The sequence below is a fragment of the Pagrus pagrus genome (genome assembly GCF_965226575.1).
Source record: "Pagrus pagrus genome assembly, chromosome: 4".
Lineage (NCBI taxonomy): Eukaryota > Metazoa > Chordata > Actinopteri > Spariformes > Sparidae > Pagrus > Pagrus pagrus.
In genome coordinates, this window is record NC_140188.1 from 15,154,915 (window position 1) to 15,174,851 (window position 19,937).

At 42.2% G+C, this 19,937-nt stretch overlaps 2 protein-coding genes across 5 annotated transcripts; one reads left to right on the plus strand and one right to left on the minus strand.

Annotated features, from left to right (window-relative positions):
* The first annotated feature begins 849 nt into the window (after window positions 1-849).
* Window positions 850-12,392, plus strand: tmprss4a (transmembrane serine protease 4a). Of its 3 annotated transcripts, none has more exons than XM_084351928.1 (13): window positions 850-1,208; window positions 6,474-6,528; window positions 6,669-6,812; window positions 7,015-7,167; window positions 7,297-7,423; window positions 7,518-7,637; window positions 8,567-8,610; window positions 9,294-9,456; window positions 9,551-9,717; window positions 10,054-10,149; window positions 10,257-10,399; window positions 10,786-10,938; window positions 11,065-12,392. In XM_084351928.1, exons 1-13 carry the CDS (start codon window positions 1,203-1,205, stop codon window positions 11,074-11,076), a joined length of 1,383 nt encoding a protein of 460 aa, XP_084208054.1. In that variant the 5' UTR covers window positions 850-1,202; the 3' UTR covers window positions 11,077-12,392. The 3 variants fall into 3 exon arrangements, with proteins under 3 accessions (XP_084208054.1, XP_084208056.1, XP_084208055.1); XM_084351930.1 differs by having other exon boundaries at window positions 9,554-9,717; XM_084351929.1 differs by having other exon boundaries at window positions 8,570-8,610.
* Window positions 12,393-13,465: 1,073 nt separating this feature from the next.
* Window positions 13,466-19,813, minus strand: mre11a (MRE11 homolog A, double strand break repair nuclease). Of its 2 annotated transcripts, none has more exons than XM_084350951.1 (19): window positions 19,723-19,813; window positions 19,203-19,281; window positions 18,907-19,039; window positions 18,668-18,828; window positions 18,478-18,565; window positions 18,234-18,375; window positions 18,026-18,140; window positions 17,248-17,433; window positions 16,972-17,143; window positions 16,782-16,862; window positions 16,570-16,699; window positions 16,387-16,487; window positions 15,773-15,943; window positions 15,451-15,688; window positions 14,710-14,802; window positions 14,528-14,592; window positions 14,353-14,414; window positions 14,065-14,158; window positions 13,466-13,882 (listed from the first exon to the last, which is right to left on the minus strand). In XM_084350951.1, the coding sequence occupies exons 2-19, from the start codon at window positions 19,220-19,222 to the stop codon at window positions 13,841-13,843; spliced, it is 2,094 nt and encodes a 697-aa protein (XP_084207077.1). In that variant the 5' UTR covers window positions 19,223-19,281; window positions 19,723-19,813; the 3' UTR covers window positions 13,466-13,840. The 2 variants fall into 2 exon arrangements, with proteins under 2 accessions (XP_084207077.1, XP_084207078.1); XM_084350952.1 differs by lacking the exon at window positions 19,723-19,813 and adding an exon at window positions 19,671-19,689.
* Between the last annotated feature and the right edge of the window lie 124 nt (window positions 19,814-19,937).

The following is a 19,937-nucleotide window of genomic DNA, read 5'->3' on the forward strand; positions in this document are numbered from 1 at the left end:
TATCACCATGTCATATTTAATTTGTCCAATACCTTGCTCTAAATACCTCCAATACTAATCATCTTCCCAAAGGCCTCAGCTGTACTTTGTGTTTAACGCTAAATAGCAAGAGGTAGCACATGGTGAACGGCTATTTTCACAGTCATTGTAACCGTTTTGGATTGCTGGCATTGATATTAAAGGGGCTCTATGTAACAATCTGTAGCAATGTTTATGTATTAATCACTTTTTGACTGGGCGACATGCTAGCGGATGTGAAAAATGAGACTCGGGTCGGATTTTCCGCAACAGTCGAAAGGATGTGACAATAATTTAGAAATGGAGTCTGCCAACGCAAAACTAGCGGCACAGAAGTTCCACAGCTAAAAACACCACTTTGCTTAACATGGCTGTCGACTTTTCTAGGTCACTGAGTGTGTTTGTCTCATTCTTATTACGCTCATGCCATGAAGTGACAAGGCATGAGTCACAATTTGATGACAGATACCAACTGGCTACTGGCTCTACTGTCAAAACAGACATCCACCCCTGCCTGAGGGCACATTACTCCATTGTGAGTCTGTGTTAGTGTGTACGTGTGTCTGCACATGTGATTGCTTTTGCATGCATTTGTATCTGTGCAGATGCATGGCTGTGCGTGCATGTATGTTTGGGTAACAATTTGAGAGGCAAAGAGGCAGTGGAGGGGAGCTGAGGAGTAAAGAACACAGAGAGGGTGTGGGGGAGAGGGGATGGTGTGCTGTATGTCCAGAGGGCGTAAAAAGTTTGGAGTGGGAGGGATGTGTGGGATGGAGGAGGGACAAAAGTGGGGAAGGCGCACAGGTAGAGACAGGAGGGCTCAAGAGTCGGGTTACCTGGAATAGTTTTTGTTTTTGTTTTGTCAGCAGGGCTTGGTCATTCAAAGACAACTCTCTCTGAAACCGCGGAGCGTCGAAACACAACGCCGCCCGTTTATTACAGCCCCGGGGTTTCAAAGAGGGGCAAGTCAGGCACCCTTCAAGCCGGATTCAGTTACACAGCCAGAGAAAGAGCAAGAGGGAGGGAGTCAAACCAGGTTTGGTAGTTGGAAGTCAGTGGAGAGGACACCCAGCGGACAGCGAGTTACAGGGGAGTCTCACCTCCAGGGAGGGAGGGCAGTGCTTAGACTGTGCTCCGTGTTGGATGTGGCGCATCTGGGCCTCACCAGGAAAGACAACTGCATCATGTGGGTGAGTGCAACTTAACATACTCATGGAGGAAATGGGAAGTCATGTCACTGGTTTGCATTCGAGGGGGGAATTTGAATATTATCGCTGCATATCCCGACAATTAGTTTGTTATCACGCTGTGGTACAGAGACACGTTGTCAAACCCAGAGGCTCTCTGTGTTTGCCTACCTGTGCTCAACCAGTTTGTACAGTGATACTGGCTCATAGCAGCTATCTATTGCACGCTGGAGATGCTATCTACAAGTAAATGGTGTCATAAACAGTGGGCTGTAGTTTTAGGCAAATGTTGCCTGGTGCTTTATAAACAGATATCTTGATAAAGGTGTGTGATCAGTAGCAGATCCTGGTGCAGGTAGGTTGGGTTCATATTGATCCACTGGAACTGATTAGTTTGTTTGATTGGGGTGGAAATGACAGTTTTGACTTATTTTATCTGCACTTCAAACTAGAAAGCAAGAATTTTGAGAATGTATGTCTGCACCAGCCGCCTTATTATATGAGTGAGGACCGGCATGTGTGTGTCAGTGAGCACATCCCACTCAACATTAACTACAGTGTGCACTTCAGCTCATACATATGTGCTTGTTTGTGTTTCCGAGTATCTTACCACAGGTGGACTGCTCTGATCTAGATCTCTGTCTTCCATTAAAGCTCGTCCAACATATCACGCGTTGTTTCTCAAAAGCCCTTTTGTGCACGTTTCAGTTGAGAGGAACATAATCCAACAGAGCAGCGAGGGGAACACCTCGCTTGAACAAAAGGTTTACCATGTCAAGGCTTTTATCTGTTAAGGCTGACCCAGTTATGATTTTTCACTGGAGTCGGAGCCGTTCCCAGTAACACTGAGTTCACCACTCGAAACTGAACAGTGTCACGTTTAACACCATGGCTGTCACTGCAGAAGTAAAGCGACGTGGTAGTGCCCAGCTAATGCCACATGATTGTTTTGTAATGCTGCTGTGACATCGGTTTATATTAGTCATGGGGCCAATGATGACATTTATGTTTCCCGGTAGGCCTTATCACAACACTGTCTGTCACGCTCAGGGTTTTTTCTACCATTAGGTTGAGCCAAATAAGGTTTGGGCACAGAACAAAGGTCGTTCGGGCGCCACCTAAGACGAATGAATGTAAAATCATTGTGGAGAGCATAAAAAGTAAATGACCTCTCACGGATCTAATGTTGAAGTTAGTTCTCTTTAGCAAGTTTTGTCTTTTTCAACTTTTTGTACACAGATATGGTAATATTAATGGTCCTGAAATCATATGAAATTGCATGTTTTTCTCTTGAAGAATTTAAAATTTTCTTTTGGGAAGACACCCCAACCCCCCTGCCAAATGTGTGCACACAAGTCTTCCACAGGCTGAGGGAAAAACTTGTATTTTCATTCGTGTGTTTGTCCACTTCTGGCCGCACTTTTGACTTTCTGAAGCCATCTTTCTGGTTTTCCAGGTCCGATGGGCCTCCCATGTTTTTTTGCTGTCTCATTAATCCTGGCTTTGTTCCTGTCTGACTTATTCAGCGGAAACTTTATATCATCAGTTGATGATGACCTAGTTTCACTTGTTGTTTTTTTTTCAGCTGAGATTTTGTATCAGCGATGTGTGTGTGTGTGTCATTCTCTTGAGGGGATTTGTTTTAATCAGCATATGTTAAAATAAAAAAAACTGAGTTTACATTTGGGATGCACAATATTGGATTTTGCCAATATGTAATATGGCGATAATTTCCAACTCGATTTGGCCGATTGCTGATGTTGATGCAGATATTTTTTTCCCACCTAATTACAGAGAACACCAAGTCTCTTGTTTTAGATTGACAAAGTATTATGCCTTCTTTTATTGTGATAGCCCACTAGTAGATGAAGACATACAATTCTTTTCAAAATGTCCAAAATCACTGGGCAAGATAATTGTTGATTATGAAATGATTGGTTCATGTCATGTGCACTTTAATCTTTTGGAGACGTTGAGAAGAGACGGTATCTCAGAATCACATTGCATCCTGTTACATAAAGTGAAGAGGATACGGCGATAAAATCGTTACAACTAAGGGAAGTTGCATTTTGACTATAGGAGAGCACAACACTCATGTTACTTACCAAAATGCTGCAGGGCTTAATGCATAGAAAACTCACTTTCAGAGAACAGAAATCTGAGAGAGATTTTGCGACGAGACGTGGGGAGTAAAGAACAAAGACTCTAGGTCTCTGACGTATGCAGCTTTTCACACTTTAAGTTGGACGTGACCGTTTCTAATGCTGTCTTACATAAGGGTGTCTCAGGGAGTTTCTCAGCAAAACGGTCTCGGCCAGCAGAGCTGATTCATCGCAGCTGCCTTCAAAAAATAAACCTGCCTAACAACAATCATTGACCCTCTTTCTATTAGAGAGCTTACACTTCGCTTGTTCCAAATTTTTGACTGACAAGAGCTGTCTGTGGACATAAAACAGCTGCTTCGGCTGTTATTTTCACAGAAATTACTTTTCAAACCTCTCTTCTGTGAATTTAATTAAACTGAAGTAACTACAGCAGAAGTGAAATATGCAAATCAGGGAAAATACTGAATACTTAGAAGCAGAAGTAAAATGTCTATAACAGCATCTCATAGTGTTGCCCGTTGGCTGTTTTGCTTTGTCATTGTCCTGTCAACTCCCCATTTGGTCATCAAATATTCTGCACCAGGCTTTCTTTAACAACACAGAGTATCAACTAACAAAAATATGTTTGTACTTAAAACAATGAATGAAAAGCTGTGAGGACAGGACAAAGGAAGAGCAGCAGGTAGACAAACGTGCTCTTCAAACCGTCACTCAGCAACTATACTGTATACCTGTACATGTCTGTTACTTGAGCTACAGTATAGGATGAATTGTATTTGCCTTGGATGAATAAAAGCACACACATGCTTCAATATCTATCTGCCAAAGATTTAAAGATCTGTCAGAGCTAGTGAGTTGTGGGACCACCCGATCACCCTGATTTTGGACGACACAACTGGTGTATCCTCGTAGAACTCAATATCCCATAATCCACTGTACCCTGGATTCAGCTGAATCAACTGGTGGAGTCAAGAGATAGTATGTGACCGTATCAGTTTTGATAAGTCACTTTAAGATGTCGAAATTCAATGCATAAAACTCTTTAAAGTGGCTGTAAATACTATTTCTATAATACAATATATCAGCTAACAAGGACTCTGCGGCTCATTGCATTGTTTTTAGACAAAGCAGACATCTATTTCCAAAGACAAAGCTCTGAAACAAACAGCAGACAGACACTGTTACCCACACACTCATGAACACAGTGGAGCATTTAGCAGCTGAAGCATCAGATATTTCACTCTGGAGTTGGTATAGACCAAAACCAGAGCTAAAGAGAGTGACTGATGGACTCACATTCATTAGGATTCACTGCTGGATGTGTGAATAAGCAACTGTAGCTAACAAGTTAGCCACATCATCTTAAAAGGTAATGTGTCCACACACAAAAAAAATCAGCTAACCCATTTTAAGTTTACTCAGCCTATGTCTGTCAACTTCCAACAACTCCAAAGTAAAAATACTAAGAAGTCACATCTTGTAGTTCTGAATGTGACGTCCTGAGGGACCAGTGCTTAATGTAACGTAGTTTAAACCAGTTTAATGACACAAAATTTGAATGAAACACCTATCAGGAGTTGCATCTTTCTTATTCTGGTAGAGTCCACACACCCCAAGTGTCTAGCTATCAGTCACGACTTGTTGCTTCACTGAAGGGACCACACCGACCATTAATCTCCCAGTAAGATTGAACAAGCCGATCATAAATATTTGAGGGCAACTTCCTGATAATAAAAATGCAAATCTATATAACCTAGGCTGGCTGATCAGGTATGTGTGTGCCAGGTCTTCAGTTCTACAGATAAAGTGAAAAAGCCATCCGGGGCCGAGTTCTTCAGAGCAGTGGCCTCAGACTTAGAACCAGGACAGGCAAGAAAAGCAGAAAAAAGACACCACTCTCCAGCGACTCAGCACCATTTTGCTGCTGCAAGGCCCCAAAGAAGAGAGCAAGAGTTCATGTACTATGTCAACCACATACGAAACTCAATGGAAACTTTTTTCTAGTGAACTTAACCCACCTAGTGAAGCAGTGGGCGGCAGTGGCAACCCAACGTGGCGACACCAAAGAGCCTCCACACACATGTTGGCCTCCCTGCTGCAGGCTAACCTGCCAGGGCCAGTCCGCGATGTCAGCATCTGTGCCCCCGACAATGCGGTCCTGATTGCCCGTCTCTCCACAATCTAAGAGAAAACAAATGCATCTTGTTATTGCCAAAGATCACTGCCCGTGGTCTATTTTAAACGTATTTTTTGTCGAGATCCTTCTGTTCAGTAAAGGTCAGGTTAGACAAGTTTCTTTTCCTCCTTTTCAGAATTCAGAAACGATAAAAGATTTTTGCTACACATAATATTATTTATTATTCTTTAATCTTTGGGGGTTTTTTTCTTGTCAAATATTGGATAGGCCTCACTTGCTCATGAACGGTACATCCTCATTCATTTGATAGCTGTGGATCTTCCTGTGCTGCATCCTGTATTGGGACATAACTCATTAATTTTGTAATTTATCCTACACATCCGACACAATGCAGAATGAAATGCAATTATGCAACTGGGATACAGCTGATATCTTACTCAAGGATACATGAGTAGCATGGGGCTTGAACCTGGCTCAGTGTTTGAAGGGTGGACACCCCTCTCACTATACCATCCTGCAACATTACAGTGTGTTGTGTGTCCACAATAGACCCTGCCACACTACACCCCATGATACTGTACATTAAGAGTCTATCACTTTCATGGTGGGGTCTGTCTGGTAGATAATGGGACCTACCTGCAGCATATGGAGTGAATGACATAGGCGCATGGGTGTAACGTGACTGCTCGTAGCGGCACACGGTGTTCCATGTGTGGATGATGGGTAATCCTTTGGGGATCCTCCCGAGGATATTATAGACCCGTGTTACACATGGCTCAAGTTTTCTATGTTTTGCAGGGTAAGAGGCAGTTTATTCTCACGTGTATTTTAACGACCACGTGGAAGTAAACGCAAATAGTCACATCCAAACAGATCAGGAGAGCTTAGGACGCTTACACAATCACAGACTTACACCTCCACCTAGACACACACGCACAGTATTTTCTCTGAAGCCATGCAATGCACTCTGTTTTTCCGACATCTGTGCTCATATTGTCTTGTGTATCTTTGTCATTCTTTCCCTAGACAATTGCCCAGGTGCCTGAAGAAAGCGTTAGACCATTGAATCCCAGGCAACAAGGTAAGCTGTCGGCTGGTTTCATGTTCATATGTGTTACTGCACAGATGGATTATTTATTTATGAATAACATGTCCTTTTTTTCCTCTACTTTCCTCCATTGCTCCATTGCTACGTCTTTTTATTTTTCCTCATCGTCCCAGTGGTTCCACGGCCAGGCCGCCACAGAAAGCCCATGACGGCTCCAAAGACTCAGAAGGAGAAGGCGTCTAAGAGGAGGAGAGTGTTGCTGACTGTCCTGACAGTTGTGGTGTTGCTGGGCATACTGGTCACCGCAGGATTCTTCAGTGAGTCACAATTCTTTGACTGTAAATTCCTCCTCCAATGACAAACACGTACACCACAAGATGGTATCATGTTTCCATCCGTCATACAAGACAAACATGTTTTGCAAAGGTGTCAAATTCATGACAGAATCATCCAAGCAATCTGCCGCTCTAAACCACACTGTTCCCTTCTCGTCCAATGGGCCACTCCTTTTCCCCGCAGTTAAGAAGTTGATTGACAGCAAGTATTTCTTCTGCACGCGTTCAGTGAGATTCATCCCATTAGACCAAGCCTGTGACGGGAAAGAAGACTGTTCCGGAGGAGAGGATGAAGTTACTTGTGTGTCGAGCTTTACGGCCAACACTACCTTTCCAGGTAAAAAAAAAACCAAACAAAAAAAACCACCTGACTCTGTCTGGCTTTGTCACTGCAGATACAAAAACAAAGCATGAAAAAAACCGACTCATCTTTCCTTCCTCTCTGTGCCACTCCTCCTCCCTCCAGTGCGCCTCATGTCAGCTCAGCAAGTCCTGCAGGTGTACAGGCCTGGCTCAGGGTGGCGGAGTGTGTGCGGTGAGGACTGGACCCAGAAGCACACACAGACAGCGTGTAAACAGCTGGGATACACAAAGTGAGTTCACTGTGGATGAATAGATTGTGATGCAAATTTAATGACCGGGTTATTCAACATTAAGTCTCACATCGTCTGCCTTCTGTCTTAACAGTAACCCTCGTAGCACCAGTGTCCTTGTGAGCACTTTAATATCTTCCCTGAAGACTGGACCATTCACAGCTGTCAGGCCTGGGACTACAAACACACCCGTACATCAGGCTACCATTGACCGGTGAGGAAGGCAACAAATTCTGTCCTTAGAAAGGAAAATCAAATGCTTTTACGCTCACTATTCGAGACAATATTTGTCATTGTTACACAGACATGGGGCCTCATTACAGAAGCTTCCTAAGTAAAATCCTGAAGCCCTTATCTCATCTCAGCTTAGGACGAGATTTGGGATTTTTGGGTATTAAAAGAAACGCGTGTCCTAACTGCATGTAGGAAAAAATCGTATCTTACGATTGGCATTTAGCTCATACAGGAACATCCTAAGTGAATTTCCTGTCAGGAATCCTAAGTTAGCCAGAAGTATCCCCCATAATCATTTCGCCAGTAACTTCCCCAGTGACCTTCCCAGGAAACTTAAGGTTAAGTGGTCACTCTAAATTGTCCGTAGGTGTGAACGGAAGTGTGAATGGTTGTTTGTCAATATATGTCAACCCTGTGATGACCTGGCGACTTGTCCAGGGTGTACCCCGCCGCAGGCCCAATGTCATCATGTCATTTCTATCAGTTTAGGAGTTGCTGCTGCAATAGGAGATTCCCCTCTGAACCAGAAAGTCACCGTTGTAATAAAAAGGAAAGCATACACTTCTCCCTTCCCCTGTTAGATTCCAACCTGATCTCATCTCTGTTTGGTTAAAAAAAAAAACAACCTTCACTTTAGTTCTCTCTTTCAGCGCTCATATGGCTTTCGGGTGCTTATTCTCACAGTTTCTGTTCCCGAAAGACAAAAAAAATTCATCTTTCTCATCCCATACGAAAGTGAACACAACAGTCAGGTATTTTACTCACACAGGGCAGAACTGAAACAGACAAAGTCAAGCACGAGGGTAAAGTTAGGTCACTATTTGTGTATTTTCTTTGTTTGGCTAACTGTCTGGTACATGTCTTTTTTTTGAATATTTGATGAATGCCTTTTGGGTTTTTTTCCAACAGCAGTGTATGCAGATCTGGATCTGTGGTGTCTTTGACCTGCTCAGGTGAGTTTTATTTTTAGAGCAGCACCCACACGTCGCTGACATTGGGACTCAATTCAATTCAATTCAGCTTTATTTATAAAGCGCATTTCATGCACAAGGCAGACTCAATGTGCTTCACAACAGGTATACATAGTTATATAAAAATCAATTAGAAATCGAATAGAAAACAAGAAGAGTGCACGTGCAAGTAAACAATCATATATGTCATCTTCAGCACATTCACACTTAGACTCACACATGCACACCCACTCACACAATCACATATGGACACATGCACACACACACATACACACACAGTTCAACAGAATGCTGTTGAGAACAGATATGTTTTTAATCTGTTTTTAAAGATGGCTACTGATGTGACATGTCTAACTGTGTCAGGCAAGGTGTTCCATTTTCGTGGGGCATATACACTAAAAGACTCGTAGGTGGTGGGTGAGAGACGACGTGGTTGTGTGACCAGTTTCACAGGCCCGTACATGTCTGTGTTAACCAGCACAACTCTGTCTTAGCAACGTATGACAGAGCAGTTTACTTCACTGTTTTTGAATTCTGAAAAGGAGGAAAAGAAACTCGTCTAACTTGACCTTTACTGAACAGAAGGATCTCGACAAAAAATAAGTTTAAAAAAGACCACAGGCAGTGATCTTTGGCAATAACAAGATACATTTGTTTTCTCTTAGATTGTGGAGAGACGGGCAATCAGGACCGCATTGTCGGGGGCACAGATGCTGACATTGCGGACTGGCCCTGGCAGGTTAGCCTGCAGCAGGGAGGCCAACATGTATGTGGAGGCTCTTTGGTGTCGCCACGTTGGGTTGCCACTGCCGCCCACTGCTTCACTAGGTGGGTTAAGTTCACTAGAAAAAAGTTTCCATTGAATTTCCTTTGTGGTTGACATAGTACATGAACTCTTGCTCTCTTCTTTGGGGCCTTGCAGCAGCAAAATGGAGCTGAGTCGCTGGAGAGTGGTGTCAGGCCGGACATTCATGGGCACGCTGGGAGGCTCCTATGTGGACAGGGTCATACTGAATGGAGATTATGATCCAGCTCGAAACGACTATGATATCGCGCTGGTGAGACTCAGCAGCCCGATCTCAGTGGGAGGTGAGAGATTAATTTAATACTCATAAAGACACACAGACAGAAATCACCGCCCTCCCTGATTGGTGTGTTTTGTACTAGCATATTGTTTAAATGGCCTTGCAGACATTGTAGGTGAAGTTTAAGCGTTAACAGTCCCAGTAAGGGCAAGAAAGGATTATTATTATTATTATTATTATTATTATTCAGCATTATTCAGTAGGTTTAACTCTGCTGCCCTCTAGTGGCGCACATGCCAAACAGCAAGCTCTTCACTATAAATTCAGCTAGTTTAATCACTTTATCTGCACCGGCCAATTATTAAACGGCCAAATGAATGCACTGCCTCTTGTCTTTCAGAGAGCCGCAAGCCGGTTTGTCTACCTCCCAAAGCCTTTGGGCTTCCTGCCAGATCCAACATGGCTGTGACTGGCTGGGGATACCTCAAGGAAAACGGTGAGAAACCTACACACCACTTGTCAATCAACTGCCACCTTGTGAATAATGAAAGACAACTTCTCTGACGTTATAACTCAAATGTTGTATCCTTGTGCTTCCTTCAGGTAAAGTTTCTCCTTCACTTCAGAAGGCCTTTGTTCCTCTGATAGACCGGGCTACGTGCTCCAGCCCCTCAGTGTATGGTAGCTCCATAACCCAAAGGATGATCTGTGCGGGTTTCCTGGAGGGGAAAGTGGATGCTTGCCAGGTAACGGACCATGGACAATAATATTTTGTATTGTAATGTAATGTATTACTTTTAAAAATCGGATACATTTCAAGTTATACTTCTACAGGCCTGTGCACAACTAGATCCTGTCAGGCAAGAATAAAGCAGGGAAAACGTGTTCATTTCATGATGTTGTGTGACTCACAATGTAACCAAGTTTATTTGCGGCAAAGCAGCAATCCTTCTGTTTATTTGAATAAAAATACAGGGCTCTTATATCTTCTTTACTGTCGGTTAACAATATTTCTGGCAAGCTCACTTGTTAGATGAAAAGCAGCAGTAGTGCGCAGAATAATTCACTGCTGGCATTCTCTTTCGTATTTTGAACATTTCTCAAATTGTAACTGTGTTGTTATGAATCCCAGGGGGACAGTGGGGGTCCTTTGGTGCACTTCACCTCCTCTCAGTGGCATCTGGTAGGAGTGGTGAGCTGGGGTGTCGGCTGTGCCCGAGAGGGAAGGCCAGGTGTCTACTGCAACGTTGAAGAGATGCTCAACTGGATTCATACAGTCATTGAGGTACAGCATACTGAGAATGCAAAGTTTGTGTGACAGTAAGGTCCAGTAGCTGTATCCTAGTAGTAGTAATTCAACATGATCTACAATACAAAGCCTGCCCTTATCATTTTTACTTCATCTCTACAGAAAAACCCCTGAGCTCCTCCATCGTGACAAGCAGCCACTACAAGACCGCGGTCCAGTCCAGCTCAGACAGACTGTGAAACTACAAGAACTCTTTCGTTTCAGTGTGGTGGACAGGAGTTTTGAGAAAGAAGTAGAGAAAAGGGGAAGTTGAAGATCGATCTCAGCAGCAGTGCAGATGAACTGTTAAACACAGCCTTATGCAAAACACTGCACACACACACACTCGGCTCACACTAACTTATTTCCGGTGTGGTTTGTGTCATTTCAGGTTCTTTTCTCAGGGTACAAGTACATTAATGTTCTGTGTTGCTGGCCAGTCTGGGATGTTTTTAGCTTTTATGGTGTTTTGACGGACCCAGTTCACTGATTCTTGCCTTCTAACAGATGAAAATAGAATATTTGATCACTAGCATTGATGTAATGATTCAACATTGAGTGTACAAACTGTTTTAAGTGTGTTTAACTGTGAAGACCAGGCTGGCAGATCTCAGACATAATGTACTTGATTACTATGTGCTTTGATTTTTCAGTGTGCAATGATATAAGAGGGTTCATATGGTGATGAAAGGTAAACCTGTGCTATACTAAAGCCAACAGAGGTCAGTGTGAAGCCTCAGGTTAATATCACCAATATTGTAAAAGTGAAGCCAGGAGTTTAACGCATTTATGGTGCTGATTCAGTCTATCTTATGCAAGTCCATTTTAAAGGGCAAATGCACCTTTTTACAGCACAGACTTTCTGCCTACCACAGATTGATTTATATGAGCACTTTAAGTGGAAAGTTACTTGACCTTACTGTATGTGCAGATGATTCAAGTCAAATAATGCACTGACTTTTCATAGTGCTTCCACGTTGAGTTCAGATATCCAGCACGCCTTCAGAAAATCGGAGCGGTGGTTACTGAGTTTTCGCCTTCACAGCTAAAAGGATGGAAATGTAATTTCCTAAAATTTTAAAAGGTGAGAGACAGGCAGTGAACTATGTCAATTATGTGCACGCAGGCCAAAACCCTGTCATTATTTGCTCATTTTAAAGTCATCATTCCATTTGTAGCAAACAAATTCATCAACCTGTGTTTATTCATTCTCAAGAAAGTATAAATTGGCACTTCTGCATTAAAAAAAACATAATTTAATAGCATATTGTATTACACTGTATCATATTATGGAATAGCTGGACATGAATTACATTTCTTTTGAGGTTTAAATACAGTGTGGTGAGTGCCACGGTGATTGATAATGAGATTTGACTGTAAATATGGTGCATTTTGTTGATTTTTATATGTATGTAAATAGGTTGTAGATATAATAAAGACATTCTTCTCTAGCTCGGCTAGTGGAACAATATTTATGACACAGACTGACTTGATATTCCTGTATGTGCATGTGCTAGAAACAGGATCTCTCTCTTTGCTCTAGACTGTGTCCTCCTCCCACGCACACACACCCTCTGACCCAAGGTGAACAAAAGGAGCAACAGGAAACAGGATTTATGTAAATGGTTATATTCATTCTGGACAAAAGGTGATCCAAATGAAGCCATTTTAAATTTCATGCACAGTCAGTGGAACATACCTTAGATTGTGCAAGAAGACAGGTAGATTAATAAATCATCTGATGAATGAAAAATAACTTTATAACTTAAAGGGATAATATGTAAGGATTGGTTAAAAACATTCCTCCCAGTCCTGACCACTAGCTGCACAACTAACTGCGCTAACTAGCGAACGGCAGCTACAGTTAGAAGCAGTTGGCGGTTACTCTGGTAATGTGCTGCTCCTTATTTGCTCTGAGTATAAATTCACCAGGTGGCCAATTGTTACATATTGCACCTGTAAAATTATGGTTTGGAGAAGTTGTTTCAAATATCTGCCTTGCTATGCTGCATCTGGACAACATCTTAATTTTGTCACATCCAACACAACATGATTCTTTCACTGTTACCCACTGTATTATACTGCCCCCCTATGGTGGACAGATGTTATTTTCTGTGCGTGACCTCTTTTCTACCTTTTACCACACACCTTACATGCTTTCTATTTATAACTTGAGATGCTGGAGGGACAATTTAAATAGCAAGACAGCAGGAACATCCTATCAGACTCCAGCTCAACTGGTGCAAGGACCCTAAACATTTTGTTCAATGCAACAATTTCTATCAGATAAATGTGTTGCTCAGTGACAAAAAGGGAACAAAGCAGAATACAAAGGGCCAATACAAAATGCCAAGCGTGGAGGATCTGACTTCTTTTTTGTTGCCACATTCGATGGTGTATTTCTTTGTAGCTCTTTCAGATTTTTTCATCATTGTCCTTATGTCAACACAAGGCTATTTCTATGACAGCCACAACTTTGGAGAAAGGAGACACGGTCCATCATTTCAAAAAGAGAGGGAGACAGTTGTATGAATATGAAAAAACATTTATTTTTTCCTGAATATCAGAGAACTACAAAAGGCGATAACAAAACCCAACACGGATTAATCTCGATGTACAGTATCAGACGAACTCTACCGGTTGGTGCGTTCAGGTGGTGGCAAACGAACGAGGTTGTGAAAACTGCCCCCTCCACCTTATCCCCTCAAAGCCTTTAGCCCAGCCTTTCAGCAAAACTGACTGATTGGTTGGTTTTAAGCAACAGCAGCTGATCAACTTTAATTATCTTTTGTCAACATTAAGAAGACTCAGTGCTGGAAAAAATTAAACAAGCATTTTAATGTCCTTCAGAACAGCACAGCTTTTTTTTGGAAAATCAAGTTTTATACAATAGACACAGTTATTTCCTTGAACGATGGCTGGGGCCTTTGAATGGATTGACCTGGAGAAAGAAAAAAGATGAAAATTTAAAAAAATGATTAAAACATTGTTCAGAGGAAATAAAGTTAAGCGAGAAAAGTTTTGGCAAGCACCTATGTGATGGATTAGGTGAAATATGTTTTTGTTAGAAATTTAACAATAAAAGAGACACATGCGTTATCATTTTTCGTGATCTTGTTTTACCTCATCATCATCATCATCACTGTCATCATATGCGATTCCTCTTGACTGGCTCTGAGAGCTGGACTTAGTGAAGGATGACGATGAAGAAGCTGCTCTGTGGTACACAATAGAAAGACGCAGATATTAAAAAAATTATATATATATATATATATCATAGTTGCAAAATATATGACTGGTGGCGTGCGTTCACATATACATATACTATGAACAGTATGGACATATATTAGTCACTACTTTGTTTCACTCTTGAAGGGCTAGACTGCCCCAATGTAGCTGAAACAAACATACTTTGGAGGGGGTCGGGTAGGTTTCATTACAGGTATATCTTCATCGGAGTCATCAATGGTCAGCTGGAGATGAATAAAGAAGAAAAACAAAGTTGAAGAGAGATCACATAAATATTAAAATTAAGGTGTGTGTGTGTTGACTGTATTAATACTGTATGTATTTTCACTTGACTTACATCATCGGCCGCGTAAGATTTGGTGGCTCCGGTCCGAGATGATCTCTGGGACGGAGCCTGAAATGCTGAAGAATGAGGAACAAAGAAGAGAGACAGTTGAAGGAGGTGAAAGATTTCTGTGGATTCTCTCGGATGCCTGGCACGTTGTTGTATACAGAACGTCATCACACTCACACTCCTACCTTGCATAATACTTCTGCTTTGGGTTGTTGTTGTTGTTGAGGATTTCTGGGAACGCCCCCGAGCGGCTGGCTTTGATTCGGAGGCAGCAGCACCTGGATGGACAGATGCAGGGTTTATGATTCAACACACAACATCAATATACAGAGTCCTTTGTTGATGCTGAATTAAAGGATAACTACCGTTTTTTACAACCTGGACCTTATTTCTAGCAAACTATATGGTCATTTACTCACCCAGATAACTTTGGTGTCATTTGAAGTCGTTCGGACGAAATTAGATCCAGCGTAGCGCCGATATATCCATATAATGCGAGTAACGGGGCATCAACACACAGCCTCTATAACGCATTATCTGCCACGAAACTAGTTCATTTCACCAATATTTTGTTACGATATGCTAGTGCTATTCCCCTCTGAGTCCGGGCCCGTCCGTTATCAACATCTGTGTGTCGATGCCCCGTTACTCGCATTATATGGATATATCGGCGCTACACTGGATCTAATTTCGTCCGAACGACGCCGAATGACACCAAAGTTATCTGGGTGAGTACATGACCATATATTTTGCTGGAAATAAGGTCCAGATTGTAAAAAACGGTAGTTATCCTTTAAATGTAATTGAACTGAAACTAAACTATCTCTTTGCCATACTACCAAGCCTACACTCTTGAATAAACCTTTGGCACATCTATCTCTGGCCACTAAAAGTTCACTTCCTATTCATGTCAGATAATAACTCACCTCTCCCTCTCCCCCTTCCCCGGCTGCCCCGCCCTCTACCTCCTCGCCCTCTGCCTCGTGTGGGGGGTGGGAATAAGCCTTCATCAGAGTCCATAGCGACATCAGCAAGATCATCGGATATATCCAGGTCTCCAGCATCGCCACGCTCCAGACGGTGCGCTTTGGCTCTGCTGATAGCTTCTTTGATTTCATTCTCCTCCTCAGTCGTGTTCTTTTTTGAGTCTCTGAGTCGCTGGATCTGAAAATGTAAAAATGTATCCTCAATGATGCTACAACATCAGCTTCATCTATCTTCCTTCCAATGCTAACCCCACCCACTTACCTCTGTGTCTATATCCTGCTCTGTGGTTACTGCTCTGGCCTGGAGGTGGCGCTGTGTCTTCTCTAACTGGTAAGTGATCAGCTCCTCGATGGCGTCTTTCTCGTCTTTGTCTACATACTCCTGAATGGCTTTCCCCATGCCGTTCTCGGTCAGAAGTGACAGCTGCACTGTCTGTGAAGATATGCACACACACACAATACACAGTAGATGAAAATAAGTGTTATGACACCCTAAAATTCAAGGACTTTTAAGCACTTTTGAGGTACCTAAACCCAAAATTTCCAGAGCCTTGAAGCCTTTATCATTACACCTAACTGTTAATATGACTTCATTTGCAAAAAACGTTTTTTTTTTAAAAGTTTACACAATTCCTTTACACCAAGAAAAACACATATATATTGTCAAGTTTTTTGGTTAACATGAGTGATTGTGTCCATTAGGAACCAGATTATGTTGAAAGTCAAGTGTTTTCAAAGATTTATTCGCATACAAGATTATTTCCACACTTGAAACAGCACAACAGTTAAAACAAAGTTTTTTCCTAACTTTTAAGTTTTTGCTCGTACCCTGCCTGTAAGTATGTGACAGTGTGTGTGTGTATGTGTGTAGAGTACCTTTTCGGCCGCCTCAAAGTACTTTTTAACCAGGTCCTCCACTCTCAGCCCCTCAACTGCTGTGGTTTTCATCACTCTGCTGTAGTCAACATTGGCCTCATCTGAAAAGCAAAGATTGAAACATGTCAGAAATACTGTACACATACAGCAGATTCATAGCTGTGTATTTAGTCCATGCCAGACCTTTGATGTCCTCCTTTTTCTCACGACGTCTGACAAAGTGAACAATGTCTTTTGGGTTGGCCACGCGCTCCACAAACTTCTGGCTGAAGCGGGAAGTGTTGAACGTATCAAAGCCTCCACTGTAGTCCACCTGAGGAGGGCAATGAGGAGCATGAGTTTAGATGTAGCGTGTATGACGATAAGTGCACAGGCGGCACATGTGTCCATCTTACCCGCAGGCGGATAAGCGGCTTCTCTGGGGTGAGCGGACATCCGAGTCTTTCTCTTTCAGCGTCTTCTATCATCTCTGTCACCTACAGAATGACAGCAGAAAGAAACAGAGACAGATGTAAGAAGGCTGAGACGACTAGGCAATAGATGCTAGATGGGCTCTGTATGTTTAATGGTGACTTTAAGTGTTACCTTTGCATAGCAGAAGTTCTCCACCTTCTTTGTGACCTGCGGTGTATCAGGTGTGAAGAGGTCTTCGTGGTCAGCCAACACCACATCCTCGATGAAGAACTGACGCACCGTCTTTAAGGGGACCTTTTCCAGGTTCATCTTACGACCTTTCACCCTCAGCAGCCCTACATGCCTAGACTCACACAGACAGAGTAGATTGGCTTCATATTCACTCCAAAACACATTCAGAATAATGAGACTACCATTCACTGTGTGTGTGAGTGTGTCTATTTGTACTTCTTGGCAGCCTCTCCAGGGGACAGGGAGGTGGCTACAGAGCTGCCAGGCTGCGTCACGTAGAAGAGCTGCTGTTCATTTCTGGTTGGTGTTATCAAACACTCATGTTCATGACCCCACACCACCAAGTCAAGGAAGTCATCCAGGAACTGTTCAGGGATGTAGTTAGTGGGTCCATGCTTACTCCTAAAAAAAAAACAGACAGAAAATACATAAAAATGAAATGTACAGTGGAAACATACAATGACAAACTAGGCCTGGGTTTGTGAGCTAACGAAGTAAAGATTTACTAATCCCAATGCATAGAAAATAGAGTTGCAACAATTCATTGATAAGCTGTCAATTATTAGATTACTCTACAACTATTTTGATAATTGATTAATCAGATTGAGTCATTTTCTTAAGAGAAAACTTCAAAATTCTCTGATTCAAGCTTCTTAAATGTGTTTTCTGGTTTCTTTACTACTCTATGACAGAAAATGTAATATATTTATATATATATATATATATATATATATTATATATACACTTTCTAGACCATTTAACAAACTGATTACATGAAAATAATCGACAGCCCTTGTGTAAAAATTGGCATCCTTTTATTCACCCTCTCTGGAAGTCCCTCCCTGCACACATCTTCTATTCTTTAAACTTAATCTGAGATACAGAAGCATTTGTATGACATCTGACGGTCTGTCATGTCTTAACATTTGGTGCAATATGAAAAACAGCTTTTCCCTCTTAACGGATTACACAACATACACATGGATGCACACACCTGTTCTGGTGGATGGCGAAGAGGTTAAACCATTCATCTTGGTCTTCTTTGGGGCGAAGCATCATTACCTGGTTGTTGACAAACATCCTGTACAGGCGCTCATCTGGGATAGAGCCTATAAACACACACAAACACACACAGAATTTAGACAGATACTACAATTCCCATTTCTTCTTAATCCTAGAAAAAAAAATATTTTCACACTTACCAAGACCATATAAGGCTAGCTTGGTGTTGCCTTTCTGCATGAGGATGGGACTAATCTCTATCCTCTCCACTGAATGAGAGTGTCCAAAGTGATTGACAAGTCCAGAAGCACTTAGCAGATCTATTGCACACAAACCTTCAGCCTAGAAGAAAATAAAAAGAAAAGACATGCGCAAATGCAAATACTTGCATATTAGGATCTTCTCTCGTGTCTAATCATTTTTTTCATGCGGGAGGAAACTCACCCCAGTTGGGTCATCATGGTTACCGTGAATACTGAATACAGGAATAGAGATGTTCAAGTTTTCATCCTGATAGTTAACCCACGGGAACCTACAACACATCAACACATATATTACAATATTAGTCTAACATTCATTCAACAAGAAGACAATGTTTTGTGAGAATGACCACACAAGCACAGGAGACACTGACTGGGTGGTGTTGAAGTTGACAGTCTGATCACTGAGAAGGTTGAAAGTTACGGGCGTGTCTCCCATGCAGTATTTTCTCAGCATAGTGATGGAGCTGTGAAGGCACCGGCGTGACGGCTTGTTGTCGTGGAACAAATCACCACCCAGCAGGATGAAATCTACCTGCAAACAAAAAGGTAAGCAGATGACCGACTCTGGCTCCGACGCTCGCACACATACACCATGTCAACTTGCACGTACCTGATTTGTCTTGGCACATTTCAGGATCTCATCTAGTGTGTTATAGGAGTCACTGCCACGGATAGCATCCTTCTCGAGGTAGCCCAGGTGAATATCTGTAGCGATCAGGATCTTGAAGGTATCCTCATCATCTCTAAATCCACCAAAAAGACACACAGCTCATACATTAGATTATTCTTCAGACTGCCCTGTGCATTACTTAGATATAAAGATTATGTATTAGTTATTGGGAGATTCAACCAACGAGTATAATCACATTATATTTGGTTTTATAGTTATAATTTAAACAGACTCACAAGGTGCTCTCGGAGGACATGATGGTGTGGGAAATTACAGATGTGTTTACACCTCACAGGTAATCAGCAGAAGGCTTCACTGCAGAAAAATGACATGTTATTTTGCTTTACATTTCAGAGATGTGACAGCTGAAGTTACACATGTGCATAACAGTTTCTAACTAATACAAAAAGCATCAACGAGCATTACGTCACATTTAAGGAGACATTAAAATGCACCGTGTTTGATATATTTTGTGATAGCTGGTGTAGCTAGCTAGCTAATAAACGGTTTGTAAAGTAGTAGCTAGCTAACAGAAACTTCTAACGACATGATAAGCATGATACAGCGAGGATAGTGAGGTAACGTTAGCTTTCATGTTTGCTAGAAAACCTTTCAGAGCAAATGCGACACGAACTAAGCCTGTGTTTACATATCGACTGGGTCTAATTTACGATTAATATCTCAATGAAACGTTAGGTAGTTACTATTTGTTATGGGTAATATAAACTACAACGTGGGGGAAACATCGCAACCCACCTCCTCCGGAATTGGTAAACTTGCCCTGAAGAAGTCCCGGCAAGTCTTGCACACGCTCTCCCCGCCCCTCACTGGTGGCTCAGAGTTATTGTAGTTTCTTCCTGAGGCACCAACGTTCTAAACTCGAGAGTCTCCGCGGAGGAAAAACTACATTTCCGGTAAGCAGATGATGAGCGTTCGCTTTATGCACAGAGGCGCGCCGGACCTGATGTATC

Coding starts and splice junctions, on each gene's coding strand:
- tmprss4a (XM_084351928.1), top strand. Junction 7,638..8,566: donor CATCAGGCTACCATTGACCG/GTGAGGAAGGCA, acceptor TTTTTCCAACAG/CAGTGTATGCAGATCTGGAT. Junction 9,718..10,053: donor CAGCCCGATCTCAGTGGGAG/GTGAGAGATTAA, acceptor CTTGTCTTTCAG/AGAGCCGCAAGCCGGTTTGT.
- mre11a (XM_084350951.1), bottom strand. CDS start 19,222: ATGTCCTCCGAGAGCACCTT. Junction 18,376..18,477: donor ACCATGATGACCCAACTGGG/GTGAGTTTCCTC, acceptor ATTTTCTTCTAG/GCTGAAGGTTTGTGTGCAAT. Junction 16,488..16,569: donor GAAAAAGGAGGACATCAAAG/GTCTGGCATGGA, acceptor TTTGCTTTTCAG/ATGAGGCCAATGTTGACTAC.